The sequence below is a fragment of the Poecile atricapillus genome, chromosome 5 (assembly GCF_030490865.1).
Source record: "Poecile atricapillus isolate bPoeAtr1 chromosome 5, bPoeAtr1.hap1, whole genome shotgun sequence".
NCBI classification, from domain to species: domain Eukaryota; kingdom Metazoa; phylum Chordata; class Aves; order Passeriformes; family Paridae; genus Poecile; species Poecile atricapillus.
In genome coordinates, this window is record NC_081253.1 from 1,195,753 (window position 1) to 1,210,896 (window position 15,144).

Consider the following 15,144-nt stretch of genomic DNA (forward strand, 5'->3'; position numbering starts at 1 on the left):
GGGAGCTCCGGAGCAGATCCCGGGGAAGGGATTGGGTCGGGTTTGGGTTGGGATTGGACCGGGATTGGGTCGGGTTTGGGTTGGGATTGGACCGGGATTGGGTCGGGATTGGGTTGGGATTGGACCGGGATTGGGTCGGGATTGGGCCGGGGCCGGTCTCACATCGCTGGCCCGGCCCGGCTGAGCCCGGATTAAGCAAAGCTCCCTGGAAAGGCGGGATCAGGGAGAGAAACGGGGGGAGCGCAGGGCAGCAGAGCCGGGAGCGGGGGATCCCTCGGGATGAGGGAGCCGGGAGCGGGGGATCCCTCGGGATGGGGGAGCCGGGAGCGGGGGATCCCTCGGGATGGGGGAGCCGGGAGCGGGGGATCCCTCGGGATGGGGGAGCCGGGAGCGGGGGATCCCTCGGGATCAGGGAGCCGGTGCTGGAGGAGCGGGGGGAGCCCGGCACGAACCCCCGGCCTCACCTGCGGCGGAGCCCCGAGCTCGGAGCCGGGAGCCGGGGGGATCAAGAGCGTCAGCCCGGGGGGATCAGCAGGGTCCGGGGGGATCAGCAGGGTCCGGGGGGATCAGCAGGGTCCGGGGGGATCAGGGGGTTCCGGGGATCTCAGCAGGGTCCGGGGGGATCAGGGGGTTCCGGGGGGCTCAGGGCAGTGAGGGGGGCTCAGCAGGGTCCGGGGGGCTCAGCAGGGTCCGGGGGGGTCAGAGCGGTCCGGGGATCTCAGCAGGGCCCGGGAGGATCAGCAGGGCCTGGGGGCTGAGCGCGGAGCCGCCGCCCTCCTCCTCCTCCTCCTCATGGCCGGGGCTGAGCGGGGAGAGCGGCGGGAGCGGCCCCGCAATGGCCGCGGTGCTGCGGCCCGGACCCGGCACCGGCACCGGCACCGGCACCGGCACCGGCACCGGCAGGGACCGGAGAGGATGGGGAGAGGATGGGGAGAGGATGGGATGAGGATGGGATGAGGATGGGAGAGGGATGGGAGAGGGCGGGATGAGGATGGAGGGAGGGAGGGAGGAAGGGCCGGGCAGGTGCCGGGGGCGGCTCCGGCCTCGCGAATCGCGCAGGGAGGGAAGGGGCGGAGGCGGCGCGGGAGCGGGAGGAGGGGATGGGATCGGGAAATGGGATCGGGAAATGGGATCGGGGATGGGATCGGGACAGGGAATGGGATCGGGAAATGGGATCGGGATAGGGAATGGGATCGGGGATGGGATCGGGATAGGGAGTGGGATCGGGGATGGGATCGGGGAATGGGGATCGGGATGGGATGGGATGGGATGGGATCGGGGAATGGGGATCGGGATGGGATGGGATGGGGTCGGGGAATGGGGATCGGGATGGGATGCCGAGGGGAGCGGGGCGAGGCTGGGATGCTGAGAGGGGTGGGAGAATGTGGGAAGCGCGGAGGAGGAGAGCAGAGAGGTGCGGGAGGGAGGGAGGGCTGAGGAGAGAGGGGTGCGGGAGGATGTGGGATGGGGAAAGTGGGATGGGGAAATGTGGGATGGGGAAATGTGGGATGGGGAAATGTGGGATGGGGTGCCGAGGGGAGCAGGGGGAGGCTGGAGGGGCCGAGGGAAGCCCAGGGAATGCCGAGGGCAGTAGGGAAAGCAGGAATGGCTGCTGGAGCCATCTCTTGATTCCAGACCCACACCAGAGCAGGGTCCCCATCCCGAGGGTCCCTTCCCCATCCCAAGGGCTGTGCTGGATTCCCACCCCTCAGCCCCACCTCTCCTGTCGGCATTTGGGTGGAATTTCCTGACTTTTTCTGAGGGAAATTCACTCTCTGGGAAAGAAAATCCAAGGGGAAAAGCTGCTCATCCCTCTGTGCAGGAGGAGCGAGGAAAAGTGCCCGGACAGGAGCGTTTCTGGATCCATGGATAAATCCCGGAATGGCTGGGGTTGGAAAGGGCATTAAATCCCATCCCAATCCATCCAGGGACAGCTCCCACCATCCCAGGGTGTTCCAGCCTGGCCTGAGGCACTGCCAGGATCCAGGGGCAGCCACAGCTGCTCTGGGGATTCCATCCCAGCCAGGAATTCCCAATTCCCAATATCCCATCCATCCCTGCCCTCTGGCACTGGGAGCCATTCCCTGGCTCCTGTCCCTCCATCCCTTGTCCCCAGTCCCTCTCCAGCTCTCCTGGAGCCCCTTCAGGCCCTGCAAGGGGCTCTGAGCTCTCCCTGGATCCTTCCCTTCTCCAGGGGAACATTCCCAGCCCCTGGAATCTCTCCATGGCCTCTGGAGTGGCTCAGCAGCTGCACATCCCACCGATCCATGGGATTGTTTTCCACCCTTTCATTCCTGCTTATCCCGTTCCTGGAGCAGGAGCAAGGGGGAATTTTTATATCCCAAAAAAAGGAGGATCCTGGAATGGGCTGCTGGCCCTGCCGGCACCAGGGATTCCCAGCTGGATCCCGGGATGAAAGGGATCCTGGCACAACCCTTTCCCAAATTCCAGCTTCCCAAATTTCGGGTGCATTGCCCTGCTCAGAGCAGATTCCCATCACAACCAAAGTGAAAATGTAGGGAAAAAAAATATAGGGAAAAACCCAAAGGTTCTAAAACTTCCCTGGGGAGATTCCCAGGTTTTTATCCGGCATTCCCGGGATTGTTCCCGCAGAGAGGGGTCCCTGCCAGCCTGGGACCGTGGGATGGATCCCTGCCCATAGAAAGGGGGGAATGGGATGGGATTGAAAGTCCCTCCCAATCCCAAACCATTCCACGGCCTGTGAGTCCTGGAATTCCCGGCAATCTGAAGCTGAAGGAAGGCAGCGGAGCTGTGCGGGAACAGCGAGTCAGGGCGGTGCTGCTGGGATTTCGGGAATGGGATTTGTGTCCTTGGAAAAGGGAAGCGGTGGGGAAGGGGCTGCCCGGAGCCTGCGGCTGTGCCGGTCCCGGTTCCCAGGCTCATTCCCGGGTCCCGCTGCCTGGATCCCGGGATCCCTGAATCCCTGGATCCCAGCGTCCCAGCGTCCCAGTGTCCCGGTGTCCATATCCCGGTGTCTCGGTGTCCCAGTGCCCATATCCCGGTGTCTCGGTGCCCATATCCCGGTGTCCTGATGCCCGTATCCCGGTATCCCAGTGTTTGTATCCTGTTATCCCCGTGTCTGTATCCCAGTATCCCGATATCCCAGTGTCTGTATCCCGATATCCCGGTGTCTGTATCCTGGTATCGCGGTATTCATATCCCAATATCCCAGTATCTGTATTCCGGTATGCCGGTGCCTGTATCCCGATATCCCAGTATCCCTATCCCGATATCCCCGTGTCTGTATCCCGGTATCCCTGTGCCCGTATCCCGGTATCCCTGTGCCCGTATCCCGGTATCCCCGTGCCCGTATCCCGATATCCCCGTGTCTGTATCCCGATATCCCCGTGTCTGTATCCCGGTATCCCTGTGCCCGTATCCCGGTATCCCGGTGTCACTAGGTGTCACTGCTCTCCCGGCAATCCCGGCTCCGCTCCGCATTCCGGGATACGGGGCCGAGTGGGACACCGGGAGTCGGGAAACAGGGCCGGGATGTGTGGGATTGGGATGGGGAGTGGGATTGGGATGTGGGGGATTGGGATGAGGAGTGGGATCGGGATGTGTGGGACACAGGAGGAGCGAACTGGAGCCCCCCCTCCTCCAATTGTTCCTCTCATAACTGAGGGATGGGATTTTTCCCGCAGGAATTGAGGGATGGGATTTTTCCCGCAGGAACTGAGGGATGGGATTTTTCCCGCAGGAATTGAGGGATGGGATTTTTCCCGCAGGAATTGAGGGAAGGGATTTTTCCCGCAGGAATTGAGGGAAGGGATTTTTCCCGCAGGAATTGAGGGATGGGATTTTTCCCGCAGGAATTGAGGGATGTGAAGCCTTTCCCGGCGGAGCTGCCAAGAGCCGGGACATGAAGAGCTCCAGGCCAGAGCTTCCCCCACGCGCCTGCAGAGAAGGGACAGAACCAGGCTCCGAACGGGAATTGCAGTTCCAAGAGCCCTTCCAGCTTTTCCTCTGGCTGTGGGAACTGCCAGAACTCCCTTGGCTCGTTAGAATCAATCCCATCTTTTTTCTTCCAGCGGGAAAACAAAATGTTCCCACGGGATGAGGGAGCTGAGGGGCTCTGGGCAGCGAGGAGACTCCACGGGGGGGAATTGTTATCCCTGAAAGTGACCCGGGAATTGTCATCCCTAAAGGTGATTTGGGAATTGTCCCTCCTGAAGGTGTCCCGGGGCTGCAGAACACGGGCACAGGTGACACCCACGATCCAATTCCCATCACGGAATCATGGAATGGCTTCCTTGGAAAAGCGCCCCAAACCCAACCCAGAATTCCCCCAGTCCCGGGGGCCACCCCGAGGCACCGGAGCGGGAACAATCCGCTGGAAAGGGTTTGGAAAACTTCCTTTCTCCAGGCCCTGGCTTCTCCATGGGATCATTCCCATGAGGAGCACCCCAGGAAATCCCTGGGGCCACCGCACCCCCTGTGGGCAGGGATTGTCCCAACCCCATGGATCCCACAGGATCCCACAGGATCCCACAGGATCCCACACAGATCCCACACGGATCCCACAGAATCCTACATGATTCCCTGGGGATGTTTGGGAAGATCCCACACTGATCCCTGGGAATGTTTGGGATGATCCCACACAGGAATCCCTGGGGATGTTTGGGATGATCCCACAGGATCCCTGGGAATGTTTGGGATTATCTCACAGGATCCCTGGGGATGTTTGGGAAGATCCCACACAGCTCCCTGAGGATGTTTGGGATGATCCCACAAAATTCCCTGAGGATGTTTGGGATGATCCCACACAGGGATCCCTGGGAATGTTTGGGATGATCCCACACAGGGATCCCTGGGGATGTTTGGGATGATCCCACAGGATCCCTGGGGGATGTTTGGGATGATCCCACACGATTCCCTAAGGGATTTTTGGGATGATCCCAGCCCCGCTTGGGCAGGACAGCGCAGGGTTAATCCCTCAGCTCCACATCCACGCTCTCCTCCAGGAAATCTCCCAAGTCACGCTCGGGACTGGCTGTGCTGCCCATCCCTGGGAATGCCAGGAGCTGGAATGCCGGGATCCACACCCACCCCCGCGCGGCTCTGCCGCCACCCTCCAGCTCTTCCCAACCCTCCAAAATCATCCCTGGGGAACCGGAGGCTGGGCGCTCCCCTGAGCTGAGCGGGACGAGAATTCCCGACAATTCCCGGGCACGTGGGAAGGGTTTGGATCCCTGGGCTGGGCAGGGATGGGCGCGGGGATCCAGCCCCGTGTCCCACCCGGCTGCCGCCGCTCCTGCGGCTCCTGCCCTGAGTTCTCGGGAAGCCTCCAAAGCACCTGGAGCCGGATCTTCCATGGAAACAGGGCTGGGGAATTTTGGGAATGGGGGATTCAACCAGCCGAGCCCACAGAGCCCCATAGGGCGGCTCTGGCTCTTCCCGCAGTTCCCAGCCCGGGTCCCGCATCCCCTCACCACAGAAACCTCCCCCAAAACGTGTTTTCCCAAAAAAACCCTCCCACTTCCCCACCCCGCACTCCTTGGGAATGCACAGCCCACAGCTCGCTCCCGCTAAAACCCACCTGGGAAATCCCCCTCCCACAAAATCTGATCTCTGCCAGTTCCCCCAAAAGCTCTCCCAAACCCCATTCCCTCTGAGCCGCTTCCCAAATCCCCCTCCTTTTGGAAAGCCCATCCCTGAAATCCTTTTGCCAAATCCCACGGGCAAAACTCCTGCTCTCCCATTCCTCCAAATCCCTCCGTTCCCGAAATCCCCCTCCTCATCCCTCTCCAAACCCATTCCCCCCTTGCCCCACCCCAGCTCTCCAAGCCCCCAATCCCATTCTCCTGATCCCCAAATCCTCCCCTCGCCACACCCTGAGCCCCTCCCCACCCCCCTCCCTCCCTCCTTCCCGAACCTTTTCCCTGCCGGACCCTCTTCCCAAAACCGCCGCCCTCTCCCTTTTCCTGACCCCCCATCCCGATTCCCAAAGATCCCACTCAAAGCCGCTCCCCTTCCCGACCCTTTCGCCTCTTCTGTCTCCCCAAAACCCCTCCCTCCTTCCCGTTCCCACCCAGACCCTTCCTCCATCCCTCCAACCCCTCTCCCCTCCCTTTTCCCTCTCCCACCCCAAACCCTCCCTCTCCCTTCCCAAATCTTCTCCACTCCCTTCTCTCCCTTCTCTCCCTCCAACCCCTCTTCCCTCCCTTCTGCCCCTCCCTCCCCATCTCAACCCTCCCTCTATTGCTCCCCTCCCTCCCCATCCCCTCCCTCCCCAGCCCTCTCCCCTCCCTTCTCCCCCTCTCCCCCTCCTCCCAACCCCTCTCCCCTCTCTTTTCCCTCTCCCACCCCAAACCCTTTCCCCTCCCTCCCTCCATCCCCAAACCTTCTCCACTCCCCTCTCCCCCTCTCTCCTCCCTTCTTCACCTCCCTCCCTCCCTCCCTCCCGCCCCTCTCCCCTCCCCTCTCCCCCTCCCAGCCCATCCCGGTCCCTCCCCGGCTGCCCCGCGGGGCGGAGCGGGGCGGAGCGGGCGGTGCCGGCCGGGGAGCAGGGAGCGGCCAGGCTGGGCTCGCCTGGGCTCGGCACGGCTCGGTCCGGCCCCGCTGGGCTCGGCACGGCTCGGCCCGGCCCGCCTGGGGCCGCCTGCATGCGGCGGCGGCGGGGATGAACGGCTCGGCGGCGGGGCTGCCGGGGGGGCTCCGCGGCTCGCTGGGGCTCCCGGCGGGGATGAACGGCTCGCTGGGGCTCCCGGCGGGGATGAACGGCTCGCTGGGGCTCCCGGCGGGGATGAACGGCTCGCTGGGGCTCCCGGAGGCCCCGAACGGCTCCTCGGCGGCGGCGGGGCTGCTGGAGGGGGCCGGGGGAGCGGCGCTGGAGCTGGAGCGGGCGCTGCGCTGCTGCACCGCAGCCTCCGTGGTGACCGACGGCAGCGGCGCGGCCGAGGAGCGCAGCCTGTACATCATGAGAGTGGTGCAGATCGCCGTCATGTGCGTGCTGGCCCTCACCGTGGCCTTCGGCATCTTCTTCCTCGGCTGCAACCTCCTCATCAAGTCCGAGGGCATGATCAACTTTCTGGTCAAGGACCGCCGCCCGTCCAAGGAGGTGGAGGCGGTGGTGGTGGGGCCGTACTGACCGCAGGGCTGGCCGGACCGACAGCCGGACTGACCCCCGGACCGACCGCAAGGCTGGCCGGACCGACCGCCGGACCGACCGCCGGACCGACCGCTGGACCGACCGCCGGACAGACCCCCGGACCGACCGCCGGACTGACCGCCAGACCGACCGCCCGCGGACGCGCGGGGTCGGCTTGGAGCTTTTCCTCCTGAAAAACATCGGGCGAATGGATCCCGGCACGCCGGAGCTCGGGAGATGCTCGGGGTGGCCGGAGCCGCCCATCCCGGCCCGGTCCGGTCCGGTCCGGTCCCGCCGCCCGCGGCTGCCGAAGTAAAGCGTGCTCTGATGGCAACAGGTCTGGGCTCCTTATTCCGTCCGCCTCATTCCCATTCCCATTCCCATTCCCATTCCCATTCCCATTCCCATTCCCATTCCCTCCCGCCTGCCAGTCCCGGGATGCGGCGGACGGGAGCGGGGAGCGCCCGGGATGAAGCTTTCCCTGTCCCCCGCGGCCCGTCCGGGCGGCATTTCCCCTCCAGCCGGGCTAAAAGTTCCCTTTTCCAGGGCTTTTCCAGCGCTTTTCCAGCGCTTTTCCAGCCCCCGCGGCTGGCTGAAGGCGGGACCCGCATCCCTGCGGCCGGGAAGATGCGGGAATTGCGTTCCTGCCCCTGGATCGCGGCTGTGGCCAGGGAAAACACCCAGCCCGGCTCGGCTGGATCCCGCTGGCCGGGAGCACAGCGAGAATTTGGGCTCTGGGAAAGCACCAATTCCAGGTTTTATTATCTCAGCTAAAAGCCGGACCAACAGGTGACTCCGCGCGGGCGCATCCCAGGGAGGGAGAAGCCGCTGCTCCCACGGGATTGGGATTTCTCCGTCCGTTCCCTCCTCAGGGATCTTCCCGTGGGAGCTTCCCGAGCTGTTCCGCCCATTCCCGGGGGCTCCTCGGGATAAATCCGTGCGTCCACATCGGCTGCGGGAGGAGTAGGAGCGCCAGAAGCGCTTCCCGGGAATCCCGGCAGCGGGATGGGGACGCAGAGACTCCGGGAAAATCGCTCTCCCGACACCCAAATTCCCGCTGGGAAATATTGATTGTCCGCGGTTTTAGCGCTGGAAGCTTTTTGGAGCTCCCTGGTTTATCCCGGAGGTTGGAGATGGCCGAGCTCCCGGGATTTTATGGGCACCCCTAGGAGAGGTAATCAGGAGTTTAAATTGGGGATGGAAAAGGTGAAATCCATTTCCAGCTGGGCTGGAAGGGGGTGGGAAAAGCTGGAGCTGCCAGAGGCGCTTGTGGGAGAGGCTGAGCCAAAGCAGAGCATCCCCATGGAATCAATTCCCTGAGCCCGGCAGGAATCTCGGCGGCGATCCCTCATTTCCAGCCGCGTTTAGGGAAAGACAAAGAACAGATCTGCCTGTTCTCCCGGGAACAAACACACCCTGGATCGGGAACCACGGGACAGAAACGCTCCCAAGGCATCCCGCATGAACCGGCTGCAGAAATTCATCCAAAATTCCCCTTTTTTTACCCTTGAGTGCCAGAGGAACGTTAGGAAAAGAGGGATTTTCGGATGACACGTAAGAGGGAGCAGAAATAGAGAGGTGTCAGTCATTCCAAAGCATTTCCAGCTGTTTAACTGGAATATTTTGGGGAAAGATGTGGAAAACAACAGCATTCCCCAATCCTGGCACGCTCGGGCGCTTTGGGGGAGTTAATCCATCAGGAATCCTTTATTAATTACAGGGAATGCTTAGGGTGGAACACAATTAACCTTTGCCAGGAGCCACAGCTTTTCCCAACACTGGAATTCCAAGCCAAGGCAAACTCCCGGTTCTGACCTAAAATTGTGGGATTTTCAGCCTCAATCCAAGATGCCCCCACTCTAATCCAGCGTTTGTGCCTCTAATCCCTAAAAACATCCCTCGTTTGAGGCAGGGAAATGTTGGGAAAAGGGCTTTTCCTGCTGGGTGATGTTGGGACACATCCAGCACATCCATGGGATCCCACGGGAATTGGGCCCCTCTCCCTCTGTCCCGTGGGAATTTGGGAATTGGCGAGGAGAACAGATGGGATATTTATAACCTGTGCATGGGCAGGGAGAGGGAAGGGCAGGAAGAGCCTCTCAGACTCTGGGATCACCTCGATCCCACATTTTTGGGTTGAAGAGGAGCAGGAACCTCACCGGGAACAGAGATTTTCCAGCTGCTCCCATCATTTTTAGGAGAACACCTGGAAAGCTGCAGGAAGAATTTGTGGGATCAACAAGTCTGGGATTCTTTAGGGCTGTTCTGGAGGGCACAACACCCAAAAATTCCCTGCAGCCCCGAGAAGAACAGGAATTCCTCATGGAATATTTGGAATTCTGCTGGAGTACAGCAATACAAATCTCCAGTGTGACTTTCCCAGAGTCAAGGTTGGACCTCAGGCCTCCTGAATTCCTAACTCCTGTCTCCACAGGCATGACATCATTTTAACATTTTTATGGATTAAATCCCAGAGCTTGAGGTCCCTCAGTGCTCAGCTCCCAGCTGGAAAACCCCGGGAAAAAACCTCTCCTGGGAATAAACCCACCCAACTCCCCTCTGGATCCTGGCCTGCGCTTCCCTGCAGGAATGGGAAGAGAAATCACGGATCTTCCTCTTCCAGCTCCAAAGTGCCGCGGATCCTTCCGGAGCCAGGCGGCGCCTGGGATGAGGCTGGCTCGGTTTCTCACCAGGAGAAATCCATTAAAAACCCTCCTGGAGCATCCCTGGGGATGGCTCCGTGCTTTTCATTTTCCATTTCCCACCTCTTTTCGGGAATCGGCGTCCAGCCCCAGCTGGGGATGAGGGCAAGGAGCGCCTGGGCAGCTCAGCCAGGCTGAGACTGGAGGGGTTAATCCCCATTCCACATCCAGGCCAAATTCCCATTGATTTTTAAAGCAGCTCGGCTCCAACCAGGAAAATCTGTGCCCAAAGTTCATCTGGAGCTGAAAAGGGAAAGCTTTGTAGGGACAGAGCAGCTCCTGATTCGCTTTAATATCTCTTATTCCGAATGGAATCCATTCCTGGATCCTGCAGCTCTGGGGCTGGCAACTCTTAATGGAAGGATGTTCCCTAAAAATCCCAATATTCACCTGGAAACCTCTCCTAAAAATCCCAATATTCACCTGGAAACATCTCCTAAAAATCCCAATATTCACCTGGAAATCCACTTTAAAAATCCCAGTATTCAGCTGGGAACCCCTCCTAAAATTCCCAATATTCAGCTGAGATCCCACTTGTAAAATCCCAACATTCATCCAGGCCCCTCATTACCAGGAGCCCATTAATGCTCATTAACGAGCGGCTCATTAGCAGGGCTGCTCCTCCTCCCAGGCCTGTTTGTGTCCATGAATGGATCGGATCCCATCGATCCCAGCGGGAATTGCTGCTCCAGCCAGGGGGGACAGCCTCTCTTCCAATTCCTTTGGGAGAGAATCCAGCTGTGCCAGCTCCAGAACTGAGGTTTGGAGTTCCTGTCCCAAAATTGGATTTTTGGAGCCAAATTTCTGCAGCCAATTCCCAACCCCTGAGCCTGGGATTGGAATTCCCAGATTCTGGAGTTGCAGGAATTATTTTAAAGTGTTCGGGCACCCTTTGGAATTAAGGGTTGGTTTTTCTCATCCCAAAATCCGAGAGTCCTCCAAGGTGGAATTTTAACAACAGCATCATCTCCCATCACTGAACTGAATTCCAGACCAAGGAATACTAGTGGATATTGAATTTGTTCCCTCTGGAATATGGAGCCGGGCTGGGAGAGCTGGGAATGTTCTCCTGGAGAAGGAAAGGATCCAGGGAGAGCTGGGAATGTTCTCCTGGAGAAGGGAAGGATCCAGGGAGAGCTGGGAATGTTCCCTTGGAGAAGGGAAGGATCCAGGGAGAGCTCAGAGCCCCTTGCAGGGCCTGAAGGGGCTCCAGGAGAGCTGGAGAGGGACTGGGGACAAGGGATGGAGGGACAGGAGCCAGGGAATGGCTCCCAGTGCCAGAGGGCAGGGATGGATCTTGGGATATTGGGAATTCCTGGCTGGGCTGGAATTCCCAGAGCAGCTGTGGCTGCCCCTGGATCCCTGGCAGTGCCCAAGGCTGGGTTGGATGGGGCTTGGAGCAGCCTGGGATGGTGGGAGCTGTCCCTGCCCATGTAATGTGTGGAATGGGATGTTTTTTCCATCCCATAATTCCATTACTTATCCCATGAGCACTGATGCATTTACAGGGATCTGAGGAGTTTTTTTATGGACACCTTTATTATTTCATGCCTAAAATCCGATATTTTTTATCGTTTCCTCTGGAGATGGGAACCGGCGGGAGTCAGAGCAGATCCATCAGTTCTGCCAGGGGCAGCTCGGGACCCATCCCGCAGTTCTGGGATGTATTTTTAGCCTGTGGAAAAACAGCGCCAGGAGCACCTGGTATGACAAAGACACGAAGCAATCCATCACTGTCCCGGCTGTTATTCCAGCTGGAATAACCGTCGGGAGCTCCACCATCCCACACTCCTCACCGCTGCTTGGGAAGCGTCTCCACCGAGCCTGGAGCAACCAGGGACGGGAGATGGAGCAGGGATGGAGGAGATGGGGATGGAGGAGATGGAAATGGAGCAAGGATGGAGGAGATGGAGCAGGGATGGAGGGGATGGAGCAGGCATGCAGGAGATGGAGCAGGGATGGAGGAGATGGAGCGGGGATGGAGGAGATGGAGCAGGGATGGAGGAGATGGAGCAGGCATGCAGGAGATGGAGCAGGGATGGAGGAGATGGAGCAGGGATGGAGGGGATGGAGCAGGCATGCAGGAGATGGAGCAGGGATGGAGGAGATGGAATCAGGATTCAACAAATGGAGTCAGGATGCAGGAGATGGAGCCGGGACCAAGGAGATGGGGATGGAGGAGATGGAGCAGGGATGGAGGAGATGGAGCAGGGATGGAGGAGATGGGAATGGAGCAGGGATGGAGGAGATGGAATCAGGATTCAACAAATGGAGTCAGGATGGAGGAGATGGAGCAGGGATGGAGGAGATGGGGATGGAGGAGATGGAAATGGAGCAAGGATGGAGGAGATGGAGCAGGGATGGAGGAGATGGAGTAGGGATGAAGGAGATGGAGCCAGGATGAAGAAGATGGAATCAGGATTAAATAAATAGAGCAAGGATGGAGGAGTTGGAGCAGGAATGGAGGAGACAGAGATGATGGAGCTGGGATATGAAGGAGATGGAATCAGGATTAAATAAATGAAGCTGGGATGGAGGAGATGGAGCAGGGATTAAGGACATGGAGCAGGGATGGAGGAGATGGAATCAGGATTAAATAAATGGAGCAGGGATGGAGGAGATGGAGCAGGGATAGAGCAGGGATGGAGGAAATGGAATCAGGATTAAATAAATGGAGTAGGGATGGAGGAGATGGAGCAGGGATTAAGGACATGGAGCAGGGATGGAGGAGATGGAATCAGGATTAAATAAATGGAGTAGGGATGGAGGAGATGGAGCAGGGATGAAGGAGATGGGGATGGAGGAGATGCAGATGAAGGAGATGGAGCCAGGATGAAGAAGATGGAATCAGGATTGAATAAATGGAGTTGGGATGAAGGAGATGGTGCGGGGACTTTTCCCTGTCTCCAGCAATATCCAAGGAGCTGAAGTGAGGAACATGAGGATTCATCCACGGATATTGGGCCTAAGAGGAATTAAGGGATGATTTTACAGCGGGAGAAATGCAAATGTGGATGAAAACCTCACACAGGAGTTCCCAGGTTTGTTTGGGGCTGTATTTGTGAATGTGCCATGAAATAAATGATGGATTCGTAGTCCTGGATAACGGAAGCTGGAAATCCCACTGGGATATCACCAATGAACCGGGAAGGGAGAGGAACAAAAATCACCAGGAATCTGCAAAAGTTATGAAGAAATAAATCCACAAAATAAAAACACGTGGCCTTGGACAGAGAAATGGAAAGGAGTGTGGAATGTGGGATCCCAGCTGCAAATAATCCCTAATTCCATGTGTCAAACCCCCTTGGAATGTCAGCAGAGAGGGAAACATGAATCCTTAATTCTCTTTATATGTTCCATGCACTTCCCATCCCTTTCTGCCCTTTTCCAACGGCATCAGGGCCATTTTGACACGGGAATTACAGCTGGAACAAAGCCAATCCACGGGATATCCTTTAACTGGGGAATGAATTCCCTTGGGAAAAAAAAGAGGATGTTATTGGGAAATGGAGGCCAGCAGGAATTAGCTAATGAGCCCTGACCTTGGTCATTGCTTGGACACAAAGGAAAATCCAGACATTAATTAAAGTGAGGGTTTCGGGAAAAATGATGAGTTTTGCTATAAAAAGAGCTCAAAGCTTCCAGGGAGCTCCGTTTGTGCCATGGAGGAGCTGTGGATTAATTGGATTAAAGGCTTGGAGAGACCTGGAACAGCAGCTCTGGGCTGTGGAACAGGGGAAAGGTCTGGGAATTCATGGCAGGTCTGGGGACTTGATAGAAAATCATGGAATTGTTTAGGCTGGAAAAGACCTGAACGAGCACCAGGAGCCCTTTCCCAAGAGCCACATCCACAGGGTCGGGAACACTCCCAGGGATGGGGATTCCACCCTGGGCAGCTGTGCCAGGGCTGGAAAACCCTTCCCATGATGGAATTGTCCCCAAATCCCTCCTGCCAGGGAATTCCAGAGAGGGAAAAGATCCCTCGGGATCCTCCTTTGCTCCAGGCTCAGCCCCTTCCCAGCTCCCTCAGCAATTCTCCAGCCCCTTCCCAGCTCCCTCAGGAATTCTCCAGCCCCTTCCCAGCTCCCTCAGCAATTCTCCAGCCCCTTCCCAGCTCCCTCAGGAATTCTCCAGCCCCTTCCCAGCTCCCTCAGGAATTCTCCAGACCCTTCCCAGCTCCCTCAGGAATTCTCCAGACCCTTCCCAGCTCCGTTCCCTTCCCTGGCCACGCTCCAGCCCCTCAGGGTCCCTCCCCTTGGATCCTGGAGCTGTTCCCAGCTGCCCCAGAGGTTCCCTGGGCTGTCTCACCCCAGAGCTGGCACAGCTCCGGTGCCGGTGGCTCTTTCCCAGCTGGATACTCCCATTTTTTGGGAGATGGGAATGACTGCACCTCCTGACCCAACACCAGCACGCTCTGGGATAAACCAGAACCTCGCACTCAGCCCGGGGATTTTCCTGGATCCAGCAAAGGTAGGATGAGGGAGGAAAGCACAATTCCATGGTTCTTTCCCAGCCCAGGTGGCAGAGGATTCATCCACACCCATAGCGGGGCTCCAAAGGGGCTGGAAAATCCCTCTCCATCCCAGACTGCTGCCAAGGACGGACATCCTGTGGTTTTCCAGCTAAAATCCAGGAGCACCCAGAGCCCTGGGCTGGTTTTAAGGGTTATTAATGGCCCCGTGCTGCTGACAGCTCGTTATTCCCGGTATTCCCACAGCACATTCCGGATATCCGGAGCTGGTTCCTTGGCTCCATCCTTGCTGCCCACTGGAGCGAGGAGGGAATGGCTCTTTCTGTGCCAAGATTCATTCCCTAATTGCCTGGAAAAGGCAGATTTATCCGGGCTCCAGCAGCTCAGGGAGTGAGGAGTGCCACAATCCCACCCAGCGCTCCGAGATGAGGCTGGGAGGAATTTGTCCTGCTCCTAAGGCATCCATCGGGATCATCATCCCGGATTTAGGGCGGGATTGGGGTGCCAGGGCGGTCAGCTGGGGGTGGAGGTGACAAATTCCAGCCAGGACCAGGTTCCTCCGTTTATTCTGGAAGTTCTCCTGTCAAAACACCAAATCCTGGCAATCCAGAGGCGCCTGGAATGTGCTGGAAAAGCTCCTGGAAGAGTCCAGGAGCTCCCTCATCCTCATCAGCGCAGCTCAGAGCATTCCAAGGAGCTAGAGCGATGGGATCATGGAATTCCAGGCTGGTTTGGGATGGAAAGGATCTTAAATCCCACCTCGTTCCAAAAAAATTAGGATTTTTTTTTTCCAACCCCTCAAATGTTGTTCTCGACCTGCAGAACTTCTGGGATTACGAGGATGGGAATCTTGGATTGGA

The 15,144-nt window shown here is 58.3% G+C and overlaps 1 protein-coding gene across 1 annotated transcript; it reads left to right on the plus strand.

The window, feature by feature from the left end:
- Window positions 1–6,517: 6,517 nt before the first annotated feature.
- RPRM (reprimo, TP53 dependent G2 arrest mediator homolog) lies at window positions 6,518–7,186 on the plus strand. Its single transcript, XM_058840093.1, has one exon. The coding sequence runs from the start codon at window positions 6,644–6,646 to the stop codon at window positions 7,109–7,111; it is 468 nt and encodes a 155-aa protein (XP_058696076.1). The 5' UTR covers window positions 6,518–6,643; the 3' UTR covers window positions 7,112–7,186.
- Window positions 7,187–15,144: the final 7,958 nt, after the last annotated feature.